This window comes from Geotrypetes seraphini, chromosome 4 (assembly GCF_902459505.1).
Source record: "Geotrypetes seraphini chromosome 4, aGeoSer1.1, whole genome shotgun sequence".
NCBI lineage: Eukaryota > Metazoa > Chordata > Amphibia > Gymnophiona > Dermophiidae > Geotrypetes > Geotrypetes seraphini.
Genome location: NC_047087.1, coordinates 207,421,570 through 207,446,554, shown reverse-complemented (window position 1 = coordinate 207,446,554; position 24,985 = coordinate 207,421,570). Strand labels below are relative to the sequence as shown.

At 40.5% G+C, this 24,985-nt stretch overlaps 1 protein-coding gene across 8 annotated transcripts in view; it reads left to right on the top strand.

Moving 5' to 3' along the window:
- The window catches only part of GRID1 (glutamate ionotropic receptor delta type subunit 1), a 1,864,061-nt gene that overhangs the window by 661,016 nt on the left and 1,178,060 nt on the right, over positions 1-24,985 (top strand). Inside the window, exon 1 of one of the 8 annotated variants that reach the window (XM_033941937.1) lies at positions 105-111. The exons of 5 other annotated variants lie outside the window; for them this stretch is intronic. Coding sequence is in view for 2 of the 3 variants with exons in the window: in XM_033941934.1 (XP_033797825.1) it covers positions 18,482-18,557 (76 nt within the window). In the remaining variant the exon portion in view is untranslated. Of the gene's footprint in view, positions 1-104; positions 112-158; positions 202-18,445; positions 18,558-24,985 lie in introns of those variants that run through there. 2 more of the 8 variants (XM_033941935.1, XM_033941934.1) reach the window with 2 other exon arrangements.

Sequence of the window (24,985 nt, the reverse complement as noted above, 5' to 3'; positions counted from 1 at the left end):
GTTAAGCTGAAACGTGTTTCGCTTCTTGCTTTGTTTTCTGGCGAGTGAATAGGCTCGATCCATTAAATGTACTTTTTCTGTTCTTCTTTTCTCTATTGCATTAGTGTACAGGTACGGATGAGAAAAAGCAAACAATAAAAAAAACCAGGAGTGTAAAATTTAATTTTCAGAAAATGGTTTGCGACTTCTTGTCGCTGACAGGTACTCATTTAGCAGTTTTTTAGAATGAACGTAAGCAGTATTAAAAAGAGATGAATAAATGCTGCAGTGTCAAGTTGGTAGAACTGAGTAAGTTGGCAAAATGAAGTTAGAGCAAATTAGGAATGAAACCTCCTGTTGTCAAATATTGTTCAAGGAGAAATATAAGACTCTGCCTGTACATTGTATGAAATATCAATGCTTGTTTCTTGAACAGGTTTCTTTTTTTTTTTTCACTTTAATACCCAGCGCTGCTATTTATTCTCCTGATAGCTATTTTATTTCTGACATTATTACATTCTGGGCAACTAGAAGCTCACATTTTCTTTTGCTTTTTATTCTCATTTTAAGCTTCTCACCCAGAGCCACATTCTCCAGCTGTTTATTCCATGTTTTCTTTGAGGAGACGCTGTCAAGATTTGCAAAATAGTAATTTGAACTGCATGATAAATCTTGTTATCCCAGTGTATTTGCTGTCATTTCTTTTTGTTGTGCCTTGCACTTTTGGAGTGGCATTAATATCTAACCGTATTGTGACAGTTATTTGAGACAAAAATGGTTCAGTGAGAAGTGCTTCAGCAGAATGGGTCAAACCTATTGCTTCAGTATGTATCTTTTTACTCCATTTGATGTTTCCCTTAATCCTATCCTTTGTGAATGTCATGCACCTTCTATTCAGCATGTTGATAACACTAGTTTTCCTTTGTGGGTGGTTTTGTACAAAGTATAGCTAAAATGCCTTATGGGGAGATTGCGTCTGTTCACCTGACTGTGCCTTAGAAATACCAAAGTAGCCAAAAGTGAGCTACCACAGCAGGTTCTAATGTGTATTAACCTGCATTATTTACTGCAGGTATCAGACAAAAACCAAAATTCAACAAGTCTGCAGTAAAGAAGCAGAGAAGCCCAAACAAAAGACAAAACTGCAGAACAAATGTACAAGATGCAGGCAATGTTTATTTCAATAAACCACCATAAATGAGTAACGGCACTCGACACGGTCTGTGTTTCGATCAACATGTCTTCATCAGGGGCCCCACAGATGGTGGAAAAAAAATTAGAAACGCAACAAATTTTGCCTGTTCGGTGGGCTGCAGTGTGTAGTAAGGCCTTACTGCACACTGCAGCCCACCGATCAGGCAAAAAATTGTTGCGTTTATATTTTTACCACCATTTCTGGGGCCCCTGATGAAGACGTGTTGATCAAAACACGAACTGTGTCGGGTCCCGTTACTCATTTAAGGTGGTTTATTTGTGCACAACAGTTTGTTTATTGAAATAAACATTGCCTGCATCTTGTACATCTGTTCTGCAGTTTTGTCTTCTATTTAGGCTTGTTTACTGCAGGTCCCATTTGATACAATGGAGCCTATTTGCCAGTAACACCATTAATGACATTAGCTTGTGCTTCAGCTGATGTATCTGTAAGCTTACCTTTAAACTTTTCAATGATCAGAGTTAAGTATTATATCAAAGATTTACTGTAACAACATATATAATGGTTTTCTGGTCTGTTGCTTTGTTGTCTTCAGCTTATACTAAACTCAGACTCATAATAGGGACTGTGTAACTTCTCTGCTTAGAGAGGCCCACTGCTTTCCTGCCTCTTATCACATCAAGTTCAATGTTCTAATCTTAGCCCAAGAGACATTCTGTTTGGTCTGCCACTTTACCTTTTTAAAATATTAATCCTATACCATTACAACAGAATTCTGAGATCCCAGCCCCAAAAGGGCTGGTTGTTCCCTGTCCAGCCTTCATACGACATGAGAAGTTTGAGAACACTCATCAGTCTGTCTTTTTTACTTCCTAGCCCCTGCCTCTGGAACTCTCTCCCCACCTACCTGAGGACTGAGACCATTTTAAGAGATTCAAAAGAAGGTCTAAACTTTTTATTACATTTTTTTTCATTTGGCATTTGAGGAATAGTACTAGGGCTTTGGGAGAGGAGAGGAGCCTTGGACCTCACACCCTTAAAAATTAGTCCTTTTTTTCTGTTCTCTTCCCTTTCTTTTAATAATTTTATTTTTATATACTACCAAAGCCGTAATAGTTCAAGCGAACAATCAGCGAAAATAGGCACACTCTAAAGTCATCGAATACATGTAAGTAGAGTACTGAGAAGGCTTGAGAGTTCTTGGTTATAAATCGGTTAGAGTATAAAGAGATAGGGCTTTAAGAGATCTTAGGTTACAAATTTGTTGTACAAGTTTGTTTTTACTAGTTTTCTAAAACTTAGATAAGATAATGAATGCATAATAATGTTACCCAGCCAATTGTTCAGATGACCTGCTTGGAAAGCAAGTGTTCTGTCCAGGTATCTTTTATATCGGCAGGCCTTTATTGTTGGATGGGTAAACATGTGGACTCTGCGTGTCAGCCTAATGGAACAATCCAAATTGAAATGAGAGACCAAGTACATAGGGGCTGAACCAAGAATAGATTTGAAACAAAGACAGGCAAATTTGAACAGAACTCTTGCCTCCAGGAGCAGCCAATGAAGTTTTTGATAATAGGGGGTTATATGATCCCATTTTTATACCAAAAATCTATCGTACTGCCGAGTTTTGAATAATTTGGAGTCTTTGAATGGTTTTCTTGAAAGACCCCCAAATAAATTATGTTGCAGTAGTCTAGCATGTTTAGAATGGAGGATTGCACCAGTAAACGGTATGAAGTGGCATCGAAGTACTTTCTGATGGTTCTTAGTTTCCATAAAGTTGAGAAGCCTTTTCTAACCAATAACTCCGTGTTTGCGTCTAGAGTAAGGTAGCGGTCCAGCGTCACTGCCAGAATTTTTATGGAATCGACAATAGGAAAGTCTTGTCCATTCAAAGAAATTGAAGAATCTTTGAGTTTGTCGTTCGGATTCGCCAGGAAAAATTTGTTTTTTTTTGTCTGGGTTGAGTTTCAATTTGTATTCAGCCATCCATTGTTCAATTTGCTTTAAAATGAATGCCAGATGGTTCTTCGTCTCAGAAGTCAGGTTTGTTAGGGGAAAAACTATAGTGATGTCATCATCATAGATGTAAAATTTGACTTTTAACCTTTGCAGTTGATTACCCAATGAGGCTAGGTAAATGTTAAGTAGTGTAGGGCAGTGGTTTCCAACCCTGTCCTGGAGGACCACCAGGCCAGTTGGGTTTTCAGGATAGCCCTAATGAATATGCATGAGAGAGATCAGCATATAATGGAGGTGCCATGCATATTCATTAGGGCTATCTTGAAAACCTGACTGGCCTGGTGGTCATCCAGGACAGGGTTGGGAACCACTGGTGTAGGGGATAGGGGGGGAACCCTGCGGGACTCCACACAAGTTAACCCAGCTGAAGGATTGTTTGCTGTCACTGTAAACTTGGTACAATGGTTACTCAAAAAACCCTGAAACCATTTTAACACATTACCTGAAAGTCCAATTGACTCCAGACAGTCAATTAGGATGACATGATCGACTAAGTCGAAGGCATTACTTAAATCAAATTGCAGGACTAGTGCACTTGTACCCTGACTAAATAAGCTATGGAGGGAATCTAGCAATGAGAAAATAACAATTTCAGTGCTAAACCTGGAACGAAAACCTGACTGGTTATCATGTAGTATGCCAAATTTATCCAGATAGGTTACTAAGTCATGGTTGACCAAACCTTCCATCAGCTGTATAAAAAAGGAAATGTTTGCGATGGGTCTGTAGTTCGATGTCAACTTAATAGATTCCTTGGGATTTTTTACGATTGGAGTGATTAGAATCTGGCCTAAGGCCTCAGGGAAAGTACCTGACAGTAGTAAAGAAGTAAGCCAATTATGTAGTTTGGCTTTGAAGGCGACTGGAGCAACTTTCAGAATATTTGGTGGGCAACAGTCTAAATTTCAGTAGGAATCGGTGTATTTTGAATAAAATTTGCAGAATTGTTGCCAGGTACGGATAGTAAAATTATTCCAGGTCATGTCTACCCTAGGTTCATCTAAGTGTTGAGCAACTGGGTAGTTCGAATGGTTGGCTGTAGCGACCGAAATGATGGATCTCAGGTTTATGATTTTGTTGTTAAAAAACTCAGCCTGAGCATCGGCCAATGGTGGGGAGTCTAAGGTAGGGCGGGAGAAGGTCTGTATGTCGTAGAGATTGTTGACTAATTTAAAAAGATTTCTGGTGTTGGTGTTTGGAGAACCAATTTTTTGTTCGTAAAAATTAGCACGTTTTATTGTTATTGATTTTTTTATATTCTTTTAGTTTTAGTCTCCAATTCTCTCTCCCTTTACTGTCTCCTGATTTCAGCCATTGTCTTTCAAGTTTTCGTAACTTCCATTTCACTGTTCCTAGCTCGGCGTCAAACCAGCCTTCTAGGTTTTTGTTTCTCATTATTCTTGATTTGATGGGGGCCATTTTGTTTAATATCTGCGTACTCGTGTTGGTCCAGGATTCTACCGAGAAGGAATCAAGATCTGAGTTAGAAGTGATGTCATAGTGTGACCAGAATTCCACAGGATTTACCATGTTATAAACTACATTGATTATAATTCGGGAAGCAGGTATATCAAGAATACAATAAACATAAACATTGGGTGGGAGGCATTTTTTGGGAAGGGGAAGAGAGTTCTGTTTCTAATACTATTGGCTAACAGGGTTTTACCCTCAGCCTAAAATTTTTGTGCATATAATCCTATTACTGTAATAGGAAAATGGAGTAGTATGCAGCTGTAGAAGGTCTGTGCTTTTTGTCTGGTTGCCAATTAACCTGCAGTGAGGAATGCCATTTCCACGTTTGCATAACTCCAATGGGAATACACACTTTCTACTTGTTTTGATACAAAATTGTCCAGTGCTGTTTTGGACTCCCATCCCCATTTGCGACTGGGGCCATCATTCCATGGATATTGATATTTTTGGCATTTGTTATGCTCTACTTATTCTGTTACAGATTTGTAGGCTTTTCTTCAAGTTTTCTTGTAGTTATTCCGTCACTGTTGCCTAGCAGCTAATATGAGAATGTCTTGGGTATATCACATCCCAGTGACTCTTTGAACTTCTCTTTGTCAGCTGGTGATATCAGAAATCTCAGCACCCTAGAGAACATTTGTGCCAGCTTTGTTGTGTCTTAGTGCACAACAAAGATCTCTTTAAGATCTCTTCTAATATAAGTCTTGTGGTTTTGCAGTATATCAGATCATGAACCATGTACATCAGTGGTCTCAAACTCGCGGCCCGGGGGCCACATGCGGCCTGCCAGGTACTATTTTGAGGCCCTTGGTATGTTTATCATAATCACAAAAGTAAAATAAAACAGTTTCTTGATCATATGTCTCTTTAGGTATAAATTACAATATTATTATTAAGACATAGCCACAAGGAAAGATTTATAAACTATAAAGAGTTTTACCTCATGCAAAATTATCATTTCTTTAATAAAGATATTAACTAATTTTTTCTGAGGCCCTCCAAGTACCTACAAATTCAAAATGTGGCCTTGCAAAGGGTTTGAGTTTGAGACCACTGATGTACATGGTTGCTGTAGCGTTGATTTAAGGTGACACCTACTATTTAATGCACAAGGTATTTTTGAAATATTCCTATCATGTATTTAATTTCCTTTGATGATCTTGTTTTGGCTTCTGACTTCAAATGAAATATATTTCTGCTTTAGCACTTTCTCTAAAGCAGGGGTCCTTGGGTCATACCTAGTCAGTCAGGTTTTCAGAATATCCACAATTAATGCATACACATGAGATAAATATGTATGCGCTGCCTCCATTAAGAGATGAATTGAACAGGCCTGCTGCAGTTACTGATTTAGGGAAAGGGATTGGGACTTGTATATCGCCTTTTTGTAGTTATACAACCAGACTCAAAGCAGTTTACATACAGGTACTTCAAGTATTTTCCCTATCTGTCCCGGAGGGCTCAACATCTATCTAGGCCCAAACACCTGGATTCTATATACTCATACAAAGTAAAATTTGTGTGTTGATTGAAAATATGTGCACAAATTAAGGGAAAGGGATTGGGACTTGTATACTGCCTTTCTGTAGTTTAGCTAATGAGCTATTAACATACAACAAATTGAGGCTGACAATCAGTTATTGCAGTTATTTGGCAGTAACTGGAATTTGTGCATTTTTCTGTGTACTATTCTATAGCACTCAAATTCACTAGCGTACAACTCAAAATGGGGCATGGCAGGTGCATTCCAAAAAAATTGTGTGTGTTATAGAATAGCTAAATGCAGATAATCCAGATCTGATGTCCTGAAGAAGCTCTGGGCAAAACAATCCCTGTTGGGATCAGAAGCTTTGGCGCTTAAAGCTAAGTTCCCATTTCGAATCAATTTGTCTTTAAAATTGGGCGTTGTGTATATTTATACAGTGAATGGAGGAGGTGGCGAACTGATGATTTTATACATTAGAGACAACTTATTGAATGGATCAGCATATGCTGTTCTATGGTGAGTTATAAAGGAAAGTAGAGTATGAGGTCCTCTCCCCTTCTTTAGATGTTTCACAATTGGTTTACGTTATATGCCTTCCAATTGTTTATCGTAGAGATTTAACATTATATTTTTTAATAGTGAATGTGCTAAATTGAAGAAGAATCATATACCGCTCCACTTTTTTGCATTTATCTTTTTGTTTACAGTTTGGTGGAGTAATTTGACATTTTTTTGTTGTTATAGAATAGCACAATTCATGGGCTCACATTAAAACGGCCAACTTTGGGCATGAGAATTGACTCTGAGGCCTGATCATGATCATGATACACCACTATATAAGAGATTCCATTGGTTACCCATTCAGTTTAGATGTAAATTTAAACTGTCTTATCTATTCCACAAAGCATTATGGGAACATAAACCAGACTTTCTGAACAGATAGACTGCTTTGTATACACTTATGAGATATCTAAGATCTTTGCAAGATTTTAGGCTTACATTTCTACATTTTAAAATGGCCCATTGGGCCATCTCTAGAGAAAGGGCATTTTTCTGGCTAGCACCAAATGCTTGGAACGCACTATCCAATGAAAATTAGAGCAGTACATAAGAACATAAGAATTGCCGCTGCTGGGTCAGACCAGTGGTCCATCATGCCCAGCAGTCCGCTCACGCGGCCCTCTGGTCAAAAACCAGCACCCTAACCGAGACTAGCCCTAACAGCGCACATTCTTGTTCAGCAGGAACTTGTCTAACTTTGTCTTGAATCCCTGGAGGCTGTTTTCCCCTATAACAACCTCTGGAACAGCGTTCCAGCTTTCTACCACTCTCTGGGTGAAGAAGAACTTCCTTACGTTTGTACGGAATCTATCCCCTTTCAACTTTAGAGAGTGCCCTCTTGTTCTCCCTATCTTGGAGAGGGTGAACAACCTGTCCTTATCTACTAAGTCTATCCCCTTCAGTACCTTGAATGTTTCGATCATATCCCCTCTCAATCTCCTCTGTTCGAGGGAGAAGAGGTCCAGTTTCTCTAATCTTTCGCTGTACGGCAGCTCCTTCAACCCCTTAACCATCTTAGTCGCTCTTCTCTGGACCTTTTTGAGTAGTACCGTGTCCTCCTTCATGTACGGCGACCAGTGCTGTACGCAGTACTCCAGGTGAGGGCGCACCATGGCCCGGTACAGCTGTATGATAACCTTCTCTGATCTGTTCGTGATCCCCTTCTTTATCATTCCTAGCATTCTGTTTGCCCTTTTTGCTGCCGCCACACATTGCGTGAACGGCTTCATCGACTTGTCGATCAGAACTCCCAAGTCCCTTTCCTGGGAGGTCTCTCCAAGTACTGCCCTGGACATCCTATATTCGTGCATGAGATTTTTGTTACCGACATGCATTACTTTACACTTATCCACGTTGAACCTCATCTGCCATGTTGATGCCCATTCCTCGAGACTGATTATGTCACGTTGCAGATCTTCGCAATCCCTCTGCATCTTCACTACTCTGAATAACTTCGTATCGTCCACAAATTTAATCACCTCGCTCATCGTACCTATGTCCAGATCGATTATAAAAATGTTAACGAGCACGGGTCCAAGCACCGAGCCCTGCGGTACCCCACTGGTGACGCTCTTCCAGTCCGAGTATTGTCCATTTACCCCCCATCTCTGTTTCCTATGCTCCAGCCAGTTTTTAATCCACGTGAGTATTTCACCCTCGATTCCATGGCTCGGAATTTTCCGAAGTAGCTGTTCATGTGGAACCTTGTCGAACGCCTTCTGAAAATCCAAATATACAATATCGACCAGATCGCCCTTGTCTATCTGTCTGTTTACTCCCTCAAAGAAGTGCAGCGTTCGTTAAACACGATCTGCCTTTGTTAAAACCGTGCTGACTGGTTCTCATCAGCCTGTGCCCGTCAAGGTGATCAATGATGCTGTCCTTTATCAGTGATTCTTCCATCTTTCCCGGTACCGAGGTCAGACTCACAGGTCTGTAGTTTCCCTGATCTCCCCTCGAACCTTTCTTGAAGATCGGCGTAACATTCGCCACCTTCCAATCTTCTGGAATCTTTCCCGATTTGATCGACAGATTGGCTATTAGTTGAAGCAGTTCAGCTATGGTCCCTTTCAGTTCCTTGATGACCCTCGGATGGATGCCATCCGGTCCCGGGGATTTATCGCTCTTAAGCCTATCAATCTGCCTACACACTTCCTCTAGACTGACCGTCAATTCTTTCAGCTTTCTGTCTTCGTTTCCAGCATATAGCCTGATGGGTTCCGGTATGCTGTGTAGATCTTCGTGGGTAAATACAGATGCAAAATATGTGTTCAGTTTGTCGGCAATTGCTTTGTCCTCTTTTAGTGCTCCCTTTATTCCATGGTCATCCAGTGGTCCCACTGCTTCCTTTGCGGGTTGTTTCCCCTTAATATATCGAAAGAACAGCTTGAAGTTCTTCGCCTCCTTAGCTATTTTTTCCTCGTAGTCTCTTTTGGCCCCTTTTACCACCTTATGGCACCTGCGTTGATGTTACTTGTGCTTGTTCCAGTTTTCGTCCATTTTTGATCTTTTCCATTCCTTAAATGAAGTTTTCTTGTCTCTGATTGCTTCCTTCACCTCTACAGTGAGCCACGCCGGTTCTTTGTTCTTTTTCTCTTGGATCTCTTGTTGATACGCTGCATATATAGATTTTGTGCCTCGGTGACTGTGTCCTTAAAATGGGACCAAGCTTGCTCTAGCGTTTTTACAGTGCTTATCCTCCTATTAAAAACATTATTTTTTTTAAGATGGTGTTTGAAGATTTGGAATGATTAGAGAGGAGGTATGTGCTTTCTGTTTACTAAGGGAAAGTTTAGTTGAGGACTCATTAGTTTCTTGGCTGATTAAACCTTCTTTTTTGTCATAGACCTATGTATGTGATGCAGTTGATGTGAAAAATCTCACTAATTTATTATAAAACAAATAAAAAATCCTATTTACATAGCAAACATTCCCAATGTCTGTAGGATGCAATACATTTTAATTTTAATTGGGAGTTTCTGCATATTCAAACAATCAGAGCTGGAGTTTTATCTTTTCTCTGTGCAAGAGGATGATGGCTGCAGTGGAAAACTTGAGATGTTACTTATTAAAAATCATGCTTAAAGTGATATGTAAATCCCAAATATTCTGGTCTTTAAATGAAACCTATGGGCTCCTTTTACTAAGCTGCGTTAGGACATTAACGCGCGGAATAGCGTGCGCTAAATTGCCGCGTGCACTAGACGCTAATGCCAGCATTGAGCTGGCGTTAGTTCTAGCCACTTGACTTGGGTTTAGCATGCGCTAAAATGCTGCGTGCGCTAAAAACACTAACGCAGCTTAGTAAAAGGAGCCGTATGTTACAATACAGGAACTCTATTCAGCTACTAAAAGACTTAAAATTTAACAAATTGTGGGCTCCTTTTATCAAGCAGCGGTAGAGCCTTTTACTGCGGGCCGGCGAGATAAATGCTCCAATGCTCATTCAGTTCATTTGAGCGTCAGAGCATTTACCTTGCCGGCCCACAGTAAAAGGCTCTGCTGCTACTCGATAAAAGGAACCCTTGTTGCCAAAAGTCCAATTTTAATGGATTTTATAGGAATTATTATGTTGATCTTTCATCTGGGGCCAATGTGCCTTCTACTTGCTGCTCACATAGAACTCTCATCTTTCAGTTAGGGCAAACTGATCTAAAACCCTATGCAGAGGACAGTATATATAAATTGCTTTTACATGATTGCTGTAGAGCACTTTGTTAACTTTTATAGTGCTTGCACTTTATAAAAGTCATAAAATAAGCAGCATAAATCACCCCAAAGCAAAAATCCAGAAACTTGCAAAGAAAACATTGAAAGCTGACATTTTGCCATTTTTTTCATCCTTTCAGACTTAAAGTTGCAGCAAAATTATATTTAACTTTTTTTTTACCAAAGTTGCTCAACTATAAATTATCAGTATCCATATTAGAAATTGTTATATTCTTTGCTAATATTTCAATGCCATTGACAAATCTATGAAGGGGGTTATAACTCACCAGATAGATGTCACATAAAATCTGCTATGGAATACAGAAAAGGTTGAAAAAAAGGTCGACACTAAAGAATTTTATCTAAAAAAATTAACTTATCTTGCAACACTCAATGACATGCTAGATGAGATATTAAAGTTTAGATTGCCTTTCAATTGAACACAAATTATAGCAGTCCTCAAAAGCCTGCCACTCTTCTTGTGATTACATGATTTGAAATGAGTAAAAATAAGGATCGACAGCGGTGATGGAAACCTTTGTTACATGTATGCATAGCTGTAACAATTCCACTGATGAGAAAAACTCTTCATGGAGTATAACAAAAATGATAAAGGGGATGGAACTCCTCTCGTATAAGGAAAGACTAAAGATGTTAGGGCTCTTCAGTTTGGAAAAGGGACAACTGAGGGGAGATATATGAGTAAAGTCTACAAAATCCTGAGTGGTGTAGAATGGGTACAAGTGAATCAATATTTTACTCCATCAAAATTGCAAAGACTAGGGGGACCCTCAATGAAGTTACAGGGAAATACTTTTAAAACCAATAGGAGGAAATGTTTTTTCACTCAGAGAATAGTTAAGCTCTGGAATGTGTTGCAAGAGATTGTGGTAAGAGCAGTTAATGTAGCTGGTTTTAGAAAAGGTTTGGACAATTTCCTGGAGGAAAAGTCCATAGTCTATTATTGAGACAGAAGCCACTGCTTGCCCTGGATTGGTTATGAAGATTAGGGGGACAAGTTACACACAATGTAACAAGAGTGAAAAGGTGCATATATTAGAAAAAGAAAAAATCACTCTATAGACCTGTTCAAAGAGTAAAGTTGTATGAATGATGTAATTCAGTTCACCAAAACTTGCTCAGAATCAAGGAGGGGAAAACTGGGGCGAGCCCCAGAAAAACCACCTCACAGCCCAATCATCGCATGAAGGGTAAACAGAGACATTATATCATTCCGTGTATGCTTTATATGTTGTAAAAAATGTTGACGTTGAGCACTATAATGACTAGGTTGTTTTTTAGTCAAAGAACTAAGCAAACTTAACTTGCAGCTTAACTTGAAGCTGCTTAGTTCTTTGACTAAAAAACAACCTAGTCATTATAGTGCTCAACGTCAACATTTTTTACAACATATAAAGCATACACGGAATGATATAATGTCTCTGTTTACCCTTCATGCGATGATTGGGCTGTGAGGTGGTTTTTCTGGGGCTCGCCCCAGTTTTCCCCTCCTTGATTCTGAGCAAGTTTTGGTGAACTGAATTACATCATTCATACAACTTTACTCTTTGAACAGGTCTATAGAGTGATTTTTTCTTGCCCTGGATTGGTAGCATGGAATGTTGCTGCTATTTGGGTTTTTGTCAGGTACTAGTGACCTGGATTGGTCACCAAGAAGTCGAGCTACTGGGCTAGATGGACCATTGGTCTGACCCAGTAAAGCTATTCTTATGTTCTCATGAACATTGGCAAACAGGTAAACAGACCAAAATGCAGACCAAGGTTGTCCAAGATAGAATTTATTGAGCAAGCAATAGCACTGGAGGGATGAATGTACATAAGCCTGACTTGGCCAAGTTTTGCCCTTAATGGGAATTGCAGCAGGGCCTAGATTTGTGTGTGAAAGAGATGATTATAATCAAGCTTGGTGTTTTAAATTATTTCACGCCAGTTTGGTATTTTCTGCCCCTGAGGCAGCCCAATAAGGACGGAACTTGGCCACATCAGGTGTATGTACATTCATCCCTCCACTGCAGTTGCTCGCTCAATAAATTCTACCTTCTTCACTTCACATCTCACTGCCACCATGGACGCAGTGTACTTCTGCAGGTGCATGTCCACAGTATACACTCTCACATACTCATCATATACACATTCACACAAACTCATAACCCAAAAGCTCCTGCACTCAAATACCCATCATACCCAGATCCAAACCCATAAGGATCACTATGGCAAATTGTTCAATGTATTTATAAATGATCTAGAAACAAGGACAAAGTGTGAAGTTATAAAATTCGCAGATGACACAAAACTATTTAGTGGGGTTAGGACTAAAGAGGACTGTGAAGATTTACAAAGGGATCTGAACAAACTGGGAGAGTGGGCGAAAAGATGGCGAAAAGAAGTTTAATGTAGAGAAATGTAAAGTCTTGCATGTAGGAAACAGAAACCCAATGTACAGCTATACGATGGGAGGGCTGGTAATGGGTGAAAGTAGCCTAGAAAAGGACTTAGGGGTACTGGTAGACAAGACAATGAAGCCGTCGGCACAATGTGCAGTGGCCTCAAAAAAGGCAAACAGAATGCTAAGTATTATCAAGAAAGGTATTACAACCAGAATGAAAGAAGTTATCCTACCGCTGTATCAGGTGATGTTGCGCCCGCATCTGGAGTACTGTGTCCAATATTGGTCGCCGTATCTTAAGAAGGATATGGCGATACTCGAGAGGGTTCAGAAAAGAGCAACACGATTGATAAAGGGTATGGAAAACCTTTCATATGCTGAGAGATTAGAGAAACTGGGGCTCTTTTCCCTGGAAAAGCGGAGACTTAGAGGGGACATGATGGAGACTTACAAGATCATGGAAGGCATAGAGAAAGTGGAGAGGGACAGATTCTTCAAACTTTCGAAAACTACAAGAACGAGAGGGCATTTGGAAAAATTAAAAGGGGACAGATTCAGAACCAATGCAAGGAAGTTCTTCTTCACCCAAAGGGTAGTGGATACCTGGAATACGCTTCCAGAGAGTGTGATAGGACAGAGTACGGTATTGGGGTTCAAGAAGGGATTAGATAATTTCCTGAAGGAAAAGGGGATAGAAGGGTATAGATAGAGGATCACTATACAGGTCCTGGACCTGATGGGCTGCCATGTGAGCGGACTGCTGGGCATGATGGAAATATGGTCTGACCCAGCAGAGGCACTGCTTATGTTCTTATGTATATTAATATTAGACCCCCCCTAGTGTGTCAGGTTAGGATAAAATATTGTATTGTAAACTTGCATTGAAATTATGTATGTTTAACCTGTAACCCGTTCTGAGCTTCTTGCATTACTGTGTAGCATAGGGTTTTCTTTTTCCTTGCTTTTTTGTCGATGCCTGAAAGAGCATACCAGGTCCCTTTGGAGACTCAGTAGAACATGTAGGAATCTAGAAAACTTCATAATATGGTACTTGTTTACTTCTTCTCACATAAATCTAAGATTTAAAGTTTTCCATCTCTGCCAGTTGTTATAAACCCAAAGGATGCTGTAGTTCCATCAGACTTCTTTGGGTTTAGATTTGTTAACTGCACTGGGTGTATCTTTAAATTATTGATGTTGCCATACCTCATCTCCTGTGTTGTTAACCTCCTTTAGTTCTGGAAATAGACCCCCAAAGTTGGCTGCTTCTACTCCACTCCTAATAAATTCAGTGGCTTAGTATCTCCCAATCCAGTGATGCCAGCTAAATTTCCTTTCTTGATGGATAATCCCAGGCTAAAAGTTGTAACAACTAGCTTTGTTCAGTCAATAGCAAAACAAAGAAAGAATATGCACATTTAAATTAATTTAAAGCCCACAGCAGATTTTACTACTATGGAACTTTTAAAATTAACAAATTGAGAAAAGATGCATTGGCAATTGGGAGTATGTTCCAGCATAGATTTGTGAGAAGGGTGTTTGGAAAAGTTTTGAGGGGACATTGAAAAGATTTGGAAGCTAAAAATTGGCCCAAAAATAGGGGTCTTGGTTTATATTTGAGTCTACCCAATGGCCAACACTTTTGTCCTCCCCATTCAATGACCAGCACCGCTTTCCTCCACTATATCCCCCCCCCCCCCCAATGATCAGGGCTGCTCTCCTGCTGTCCCACCACTCAATGACTGTTGATGCTTTCCTGCACTCCCATCACACCCACCCTGATAACTGTTATTACTCTACTGCAACCCCTCCAATGACCATCACTACCCCACCCCACCTCTCCCCTTGATGACCACTACTACTATCTTCCACCACTAACTTTACCATTCTGGCTCTCAATAAAACTGATGCTAATACTTTGTTCTGGGTTGGTGTGGGGCTTTGAGCATCTGTGCATACTCAAGGCCTGCCGGCTCTGAAAATCCCAGAGAGGGTGGGAGCTGGCAGGCCTTGAGCATGTGTAGATGCTCAAGGACCCACATTGGCCCAGAACAGAGTATCGGCATCAGCTTCTTTGAGTGCCAGAACGGGAAGGACCATGCTGAGTGGGAGGGGGGATGAAGAATTGTACTGTGAAGCATGGAATAACTAACCCCCACTCATAGTAATATACCTATGTCAATCCTATCATTCTCTCTGCAAGAAACTTCCCAACCCTTTATGTTCTGTCTATACCAAATTAGATTGCAAGCTCTTCTGAGCAGTGATTATCTATTGCTTGTTAAATGTGCAGTACTGTGTATTTATATATTTATTTAGATTTCTATCTCGTCCTCCCGTGAGCTCATTTACAGTAGACACAGTTATATTAGACATTCATGGTACATTACAGTTATACAGACATTCATGTTTATTGCATAGGACAGCCATGGTAGCGTAGGACATGATAGGAAATAGAGAGATGTTCATAGCAGTCACAGGGGGTGTTTCTTGTTGATTGTATATGCCTTTCAGCGCTATAGAAATGATAAAGAGTAGGAGTAGGAATAACTTTCTCCACTTACTGCAAGCAATTTGGAATAACAAGTCCAAAAGGTTAAGCTGGATCCTGAGCAGCACATTAAGATTAAAAGTAAGAACATGGCCTGTCTCCAAGCAAGAAAGAAAAAAAGGGGGTAAAAAGGATAATTAATACAAAATGTTTTTTATTTTTTTATTTAGTACTTGACTTCCTATTTATTTTTTTCTTTTTTGATTGATATTTCGTGGGTTGGATAATTCGAATAATGATCCATGTATTTGCTAGTTGATTTCTGTCTCCAAGCAAGAACATGTTACAGGCTTGGTGGCTCCACTTTATATATTTGTCATCTAGATATCTGCCTACATACACTTCTAGCCAGCAGCTGACTGATCTTCTATCTGCTAGCACATTCAAAGCATTGTTTGGAGCAGCTGGATGTGTTTAGAAATATTTATATTCTGCTTACGGTATCTCTACTGGTCCTTGATGGATTCCATAAAACCATAAAATAAAAAATTACCTGACATTACATATGTTGCCTACTCTACAGATATAAATCTATTTAAAACTCAAGATGTGGGTGGAGGACAGTAGAGAACGGTAAGCAGTTTCTTTTAATTCTTCCATGGGGTTTATTTCTATTTAAAATTTCCATGGAAATATATAATTCATTTCATTTTCTAAATATGTATTTTAGGGCCATTCTCATTTATCTTCCTTCCTTGACTACCAAGAGAATCTCTGTGATGGCTTCCCTTGGGGCACAAATGGGGTTAGGTAGTTAAATTTTTCTCCTTAATCAGTCTGTGGTCTTATTTTTCATTTTTTGTTGTTCTATTTACTGTTTCATTGTCTCCTCTATGAAATTGGATCTCCTAATATTGAGGACTTAAACAATGTTGAATACTTTCTTATCTGATATTTTCTTATGTTTTCATTTTTTTATGGTCATTATTGATAGTGTAAAGAGATCCACAATGGTCCACAACAATAACACTATTAAAATAATAGTGTTATTGTAAATACTAGTTTAGCCCATTACATTAATGGGTGCTAGAATATATGTGTAGACTTAGGCATTTCTTTTTTTTTTTTTCCTTTCTTTCTGTATGTTTATCTTTATTTCTCTCTTCCTGCCCTTTTTCTTTCTTTCTGTCTCACTCCCTGGCCCCATGCCTGTCTTTCTTTCTTTATGTCTCTCTCTCTGCCCTGTTTGGCTGTCTTTTTTTTTTTTCTGTCTCTCTCCCCCTGTCTGTCTTTCCTTCTCCCTTCCTTTTACCTCCCCCCTGTCCAGCAGCACCCCTTCACTGCTCTACCTATCCAGCAGTAGGCCTTCTCCCTTCCTTTTACCTCCCCCCTGTCCAGAAGCACCCCTTCCCTGCGTTCCCCTGTCCAATAGTACCCCTTCTCCTTTCCCTGCTCCCTGTCCAGCATCCGCTAGGCTGTGCAGCCTCGGGGCTTTTGCTAGGACGGCCTGACTCGCAATATCGAAATGGGACAGCCTAGCTAATGCCCCTTGGCCGCACAGCTCCATGGGAGTGACAGAGTGGGTGTAGGCGTCAGCGATGGAGGAGGAGGCCAACACTATGTTCTCTATTCCTTGCCCATCTCAGCAGCAGGTTCCCTCGGTTATAGAGATCAGGCCCCTCAGTGAGGCAGTAGGTCGGTATGGCGGCGTTGGGGTATTGCAGTTTGTCGCTGCTTTTTTTGTAAAGTTGAAGCCGGAGGTGGAGAGCCCGACTGGCTGGCTGCCGAGGTTTTGTTCCGGCAGCAATCTTTCTTCTCAGGCAGGAACGTTGCTGTGGAAACATGCACAGGCTCCTACTGCGCATGTGGGGACCCGGCACCACGGAGGCACGGGAACATGGGGATTGAAGTGCGCATGTGCGCAAAGGGTATTATTATAGCAGATTGTGTGGTTTAGAAACATAGAAACTGATGGCAGAAAAGGGCCATGGCCCATCTAGTCTGCTCACACCAATGACCCACCCTTACCTACCTCTATGAAGTAATCCCATGTGCCAATCCCATTTTTTCTTAAAATCTGGCACACTGCTGGCCTCAACTACCTGCAGTGGAAGATCATTTCAGCAATCAATCACTCTTTCGGTGAAGAAATATTTTATGGTGTCACCATGAAATTTCCCACCCCTGAGTTTCAGCGGATGCCCTCTCATTGCCGTGGGCCCCCTGAGAAAAATGATATCTTAGAAACATAGAACATGACAGCAGAAAAGGGCCACTGCCCATCTAGTCTGCCCACACTAATGGCCCACCCCCTAACTACCTCCATGAAGAGATCCCACATGCCAAGCCAATTTTTTCTTAAAATCTGGCACACTGCTGGCCTCAATTACCTGTTGTGGAAGATTATTCCAGCGATCAACCACCCTTTCAGTGAAGAAATATTTTCTGGTGTCGCCATGAAATTTCCCACCCCTGATTTTCAACGGATGCCCTCTTACCTCGATATGGCCCGTGACATATTTGAACGTATCGATCATGTCTCCCTTCTCTCTGCGTTCCTCGAGTGAGTATAGCTGCAACTTATCCAGCCGTTCCTCATACGGGAGATCCTTGAGTACTGATGCTAATAAAAATATTTAAAGTTTAAAAAATTGTGTTAAAACTTATGGCAAGGATGTCTAGTCTTTGTAGACTTTCTCACTAGGATCATTGCAAATTTCTAATCTGTTTATATTTGAGTCAACCATTTTCCTTTTTTTTTTGGTGGGGGGAATGTTACCTTGGTTTATATTCAAGTATATATTGTCACGGGGCTGCCCCTGTTAGCAGTAAGGAATCCTTGCCAGAGGAGGAACCTAATATTAAAAACAGTAAAAGTATTCCTAAGTTTGCTAGCCTAACGCCCAGAGCAGCTCCCAGGAATATTCAGAAGCAAAGTCTTCCTTTATTAAAACCTCCTCAAACATCGCCCAGGACACCTAGGACTGGTTTAGCTTTTCCCAAACCAGATATAAAAAATCAGCACAAAAAACTACATGTCCCATCAGCACAGGGGCTACTGAAAGGGAAAAGCAGGGCTGGAACACAAGCCAATCTTAATCAGCCTGAGATTGGTCCAGGGAACCAGGTTTCTCAAACTTACCTGCAGTGATAGCTAATCAGCTCACTGCAGGGAAAGAAAAGGGTATAGCCCTCATGCACAAGCAGTTTCAGCAACCCGGGAGCACACCACACCCAAAAGCAGCAATCTTCTTTATGGCAACAAGCTCAGGTAAAAGCTGGTAATGAAGAAGTTATAGATAGTTTTGACTCATCTGTAAATGAAATTGAAATGGCAGATGATATGAGTTCCTATGACATGGACACAGAAGTGGCTGAATTACCCAGCATTGAAGTTATGTAAATGAGCTAAGGGCTATTGTAGATGAGGGGCTGGATTTAAAGTAAAGGTCTGCTCATGTTTGGTATAAGGCAAAAGGAAGTTTTGTGTTGAACCTTAAGACATACTTCACAATAGATAGTCAACACTCATATTTTGTCTAAATAAATAAATCAACATGTGATATGTGCTATAGTTTTGTAGAGAGTGCTCAGTGTCCATATTTCCTGCAGCTGAGCCACTTAGAAAACATATTTGGGACCATCATATCATCTTTCCGCCCTTTAAGACATGCCATTTGAATGACGTGGTTTATGCAAGAGTGCAACTAGGGCAATATAAAGCCAATTTAGCTAATAGACAATATCTGGTGCTTATTTTTCTTTTCTCTTTTTTGTCACTTTGTTATGGTTTATTGGGGAGGATACTATTGGAAAGGAATTCCCCCCACACTACCAGAACAGTAAGAAACACCAATAATAGCCAAAGGCAGCCATTTTGTTGGGATCTTGGGAGGGGATCTTCCATGCTGATCCATTGGGGAAATATAGGAGTATTTCCCATCCTTGGGGGCATTAATGCTGTGACCCAAAGGGAGTTTTTGCCAGGAGACCCACTCACGATTGCTGGAAAACTGGCTGTAGTCTTTTAAACTTCAGTTATGTTAAAGTTAGTGATACGACAACATTTCAAAACTGAAGAGCTCTCAGAGAGCTTTTCAGTTTTGAAATGTTGTCGTATCACTAACTTTAACATAACTGAAGTTTAAAAGACTACAGCCAGTTTTCCAGCAATCGTGAGTGGGTCTCCTGATGAAGGACACGAAATGGGGCCGCGTCGGGACCCCAAACCCCTGATTGAGCTAAGTTATGATTCTATTAATCATGCATAATGCATAAGTGATGTTCTGACAAGTATAAAACAAGTATAAGAAGAAAGGAGAAAATCCTATATTTTATATCATTTCAAGGACTGTAACAATCTCTATTAACTAACATCCTGGCTTGAAGTGTGATCTCTACAGAAACAGTTGCAATGACTGGGAGGTAAACTCTGTTCCCATTCTAGGGGGCTGCGTTCTCCCCTTGTTGAGTTTCACATTTCTGAGCAACTTAAAACATATTGATTACACTTCATAGACAGGTTTGTGTTGAATGCGAAGTCAGTTCATATATTATTTATCAAAGCAATTTCTGACTTCTAGTTTTCTCTAGTGACATCCCCGCCATCTCATAAGGAAAACTCTTTTGCATGGAGGCAGGTAACTGGTTAATGTAATAGGGTGACAAGTCCCTGTGGTCTTGTAGTTCCCTATAATAGGCTCTTTCAGAGCTTGCTGATCAAGTTCCACCCCTTCCTCCTTTCTCTTTCCATCGGGTTTCTAGAAAGTTGGTCTACAGCATGTGTCTTTTGTGAACTGAAACTGCTATGCTGTTTCAGAGTTGCATGAACCTTTCAAATCCATTGTGATTCCATTTCCATCAAGATTTTATGAGTACAAGTAAAAAAAATAAATAAAAAATAAACGACATCACGACTCAATGTGCTGCTGAAGTCTCCCAGTCTTTCATTTATGGAGAATTGGTTGAGAATAGATTCATAGAGACAAAACCCTTGAATAAAGTTAGGGGTGCTCATTCACTTTTCCTAAAATACATGGTACTCCTGTCCTGAGTTGCATTTATTTTATATTTTTAATAAATGTGATTTGATTTTTATTATTTAAGTAGACAAATATATTATACTTGATTTTTGGAGAGCGGGATCTTGGTTTATATGCTAATTATTGGTAGATTTACTAAACCACAATATCGGTTATATCGCAGGGAGTCACGCTGAATGCTCTGCACTGCTCCTGACTCTCATAGAGTTCCTATGAGCATCGGGAACAGTGCGGAGCATTCAGTGCGGCTCCCTGCATTTATAACCACTATTACGGTTTAGTAAAAAAAAAAAAAAAAAGGGGGGGGGAGGAGTTACGAGGTATACAGATGAATAAATAAAATTAAATGAATTCCGATTTCATGCTGATGCTGTCTATTACGATTTTGGAAACCATTTTGACTGAATGTTATTCAGTAAGATATTATATAAAATGTATTACTTATTTTGAATTAGAGTGACTTGGGACTGCATCTACTGTATATTTCACAAAATGTGAAAGATAGGTGGTTTTGCACTTCAAGATAAAGGTATTCCAGAATAACACCTTTTAGTTTTGCTTTTCTACAGAGGGGAAATAAAGCTCAGTAAGGCTCCTCACAGTCCTTGGAAATTTCTGCAATGGTGACAGAATTGAAACTGCAGTGACATACAGCAAATTACATACTTTGAAGAGATAAGAGTAGATACTGAAGAAAATGGGAAAATGAAACTAAGCAGAAAAGTATTGCTCCTCTATTTCTGGGCCATTTCCATATATTATTTACAATGACAGAAACAAAGGTAGTGAACCAAACTTGATAGTGTGTCGGCCTACCGCAATAAACAGGAAGCAATAACTAAAGAATATTTATTTAGAAACCAGTAGGGTGGACACCAGGAGAGTTATTCAGCAGTCCATATCCTGGGACACCAAGCTAAGCTATAATATAGCTCAGGATGGAAGAGAGAAAATTAATGTCAAATCCTGCAGCCACGGTGGATCATGAGAAGCAGAGGATACTCAAGCTACATGAAAGGCAGTGCAGGGTCTGTTGCGGTCTTGTTCTCAAAATAGTCACAAAATTTCACGCAGAGACAGACTCATTTTTATATTGAACCCGTTTACCATTTAAATCCCTACACAGAACTCTACAATCATTCTTAAGTTTTTCAGATTCCTTCCTTTCTTATTATGCTTGGAAATCCATATTCTCACGAACCTTAAAGCTGTTGTTTGCCATCTCCTATGTGACACAGGTCCAGTTTCCAACAGAGCCACATCCTTTGGCAAGACAGCTGTTCTAATGGTAGTTTCAATTCTACAGCCATAGCTTTGATCTGTTCTTAAGTCTGTGATTACTTCATCACTGAGCTGAGGACGATCAGCGCCAACAAACATCTTAGTAAAATCAGGATTTATTTTCAGTTCTGTAGCAAAATCCAGCATTTTTCCAATGGGACCTGCCCATTTGTTGTTGCTTAATATCTTTCTATCTAAAGCACTCACCAAGTACCTGAATGGTAATGTGCTTGTATGCAGGTTACAGACAATCTACATTAACTTCCTTGGTAGTTTCTCCTCAACATAGTTCATCACTCCTCCCTTCCAGTGTTTATATTACAGGAATCACCTCCAATAGCTTGAAGAGTTTTTTGTCTGTTCCTCTTTCTCTCAGCTATGCAACCAAATTATCAGCAATTATTTCTGCATGAGTTTTCTTGTTAGTTGCTTTTGCAGGAACAAAATGACTCTGGTATCTGCCTCTTGACTCCATACAAAACTGTGTAATGTTCCTCTTTAACCATATCTGGATACATTTTGCCATTGTCTTCTGCCTTTAACATGACCCTGGTATCATCATAACAGCCATCAAATAAAATGCAACCGAAGCCATTCTGGTGCAGTTCATGATTCTTGCCTGAGCCTTCTTCACCTTGTTGTGATGAATCGCCAAAGCAGTATCCAAACAAGTGATGAGTCCTGCATCAATCTAGGCGGCAGTAACAATCTCTGCTGTTTTTCTCAATTCAGTATTTGTTGTCTTCAACTGGCTAAGGCTATGTTGGTTATATCCTCAGTATTATATTTCAACTCTTCTGAGTTTTCTCTAGAGCAACAGGAACGTCCTCCATTGGTTCTTCTGCCCCGAACAGAATTCTCCATCATCTCTTGCTCTTCTGCTGTTCTTTTTTTAAAATTCTTCATTCTCTACTTTTTTTGTCATCCTTCCTTTTTGCCTGTCTTTTTCTTTTATGGTTCTTGCCTTCGTATCTCAGGGAGGTTGACTGGTCCAACATTTCCAAATTTTTCTCTTTGACCTTTTATAAAAGCAAACTCGCAGGAATTTTCTTCTCTCTGCTGTGGTCACAAAGTATGTGTATTCCAAAGTCATAAGCAGAATTGCTTCCCACATCAGTGCAACTCTTTATTTGGTGATGGGACAAAAGCGCGTGAGACTTCTGCACGCCGACATTGCTGCGCAGACAATTCGGCGCAAGACCCCAGCATGCTGCTTAAAAAGTTACTTTTAAAGAGCTCCGACGGGTGTGTGTATGGGGGAACCCCCCACTTTACTTCATACTCTTCACGCTGCCGTTGGGGGGGGGGGGTGCAACCCCCCACATTATAGAGAACTTAACTTTTCCCTAAAAAATCAGGAAAAAGTTAAGTTTACTCTATAATGGAGGGTTCCAACCCCCCCACCCCGCGTTGAAGCTCTTTAAAAGTAACTTTTTAGGCGGCGCGCTAGGGTCATGCGACGAATTGTCTGCGCTGCAATGTTGGCGCACCGAAGTCCCGCGCGCCAATGACTATGAACCCTTTATTTCACACTTGTAGGTAAGTATGTCATTCAGTGTGTCAAGCTTCTCCATAAATCTGTCTTTATCCTCCATTTTTGCTCTGTCCACAGAAACTTTGCTGGCTTGTTCCCAAATGGATTTCAACTTTGCTTTACAAGCGGGGGCCAAAAATATCACAGCCTAACAAACCAACTTCTTAATTCTGAGCATTATTTTGCCACATGTGAATGAGAAAATGTTCTTATGAATGTATTAGTGTCAATATGGGTAAATCTAACATAATAAAATGCTAAGCACGCATGCACACTCATGCCTGCGTGATCTCTGATCCTTAGGTCCCGGGCTGGCATGAGTTTGTATGCGCGCTACTGGCAGAGAAATTGAAAAGCGCGGGCCTCCCTGCTCTCTAGCTCCTCCAGGCATCAAGCGGCAGTTCTCCATCCAGTCCACCGAAGCGTCTCTTTTGCCTGCCCTCCTCTTCTTTAATAAGACATTAACTTTTTTTTTCTGAGGCCCTCCAAGTACCTACAAATTCAAAATGTGGCCCTGCAAACAGTTTGAGTTTGAGACCACTGGTATATATAAGTTACATAAGAACCGCCATCTCCAGATCAGACCTTCGGTTCATCAAGTCCGGCGATCCGCACACGCGGAGTCCCAGCCAGGTGTACACCTGGCGTAATTTTAGTCATCCATATCCCTCTATGCCTCTCGTAAGGAGATGTGCATCTAGTTTGCTTTTAAATCCTAGGACAGTGGATTCCGCAATAACCTCTTCTGTGAGAGCATTCCAGGTGTCCACCACTCGCTGCGTGAAGCAGAACTTCCTGATATTTGTCCTGGACTTGTCCCTCCCCAGCTTCAGTCCATGTCCTCTTGTCTGTGTCACATTGGACATTGTAAATAACTTATTTTCCTGCTCTATTTTATTGATTCCTTTCAGTATTTTGAAAGTCTGGATCATATCCCCTTGCAGTCTCCTCTTCCCAATGGAGAACAATCCCAGTCTCCTAAGTCGTTCCTCGTATTCCAAGTTCTCCATCCCTTTTACCAGCTTCGTTGTTCGTCTCTGCACCCTCTCCAGCAGTTTTATATCCTTCTTTAGGTTAGGAGACCAATGTTGGACACAGTATTCCAAGTGTGGTCGACCATTGCTCTTTAAAGCGGCATTATAACCCTCTCCGATCTACTCATTCCCTTCTTTATCATGCCTAACATTCTATTTGCTTTCTTTGCCGCTGCAGCGCATTGTGCTGACGGTTTCAGGGTCCTATCTATCAGTACTCACAGGTCCTTTTCTTGTTTGCTCTTACCCAGAGTTGCACTTGACATTTTATACTCGTGTTCCTTGTTCTTTCTGCCTAAATGCATTACTTTGCACTTTTCCACATTAAACCTCATCTGCCATTTCTTTGCACATTTCTCTAACTGACACAAGTCACTCTGGAGTTCCTCGCTATCCTTCTGCGATCTGATTGCCCGGCATAGCTTAGTGTCGTCTGCAAACTTGATGATCTCACTGGATGTTCCTTCTTCTAGGTCATTGATGAAAATATTAAATAAGATGGGCCCAAGTACCGAGCCCTGGGGCACACTGCTAGTCACTTTCTCCCAGTCTGAGACTTCCCATTTATACCCACTCTATGCTTTCTGTTCTCTAGCCATTTGTCTACCCATCTTAGTATATCTCCCTCTATTCCATGGCTTTGTAGTTTCCTGAGAAGTCTTTTATATGAAACCTTGTCGAACGCTTTCTGGAAGTCCAAGTATATTATGTCCACCGGTTCTCCACTATCAATTTGTTTGTTCACGGTCTCAAAAAATTGAAGTAAATTTATCAAACATGATTTCCCTTTTCTGAAGCCATGATGACT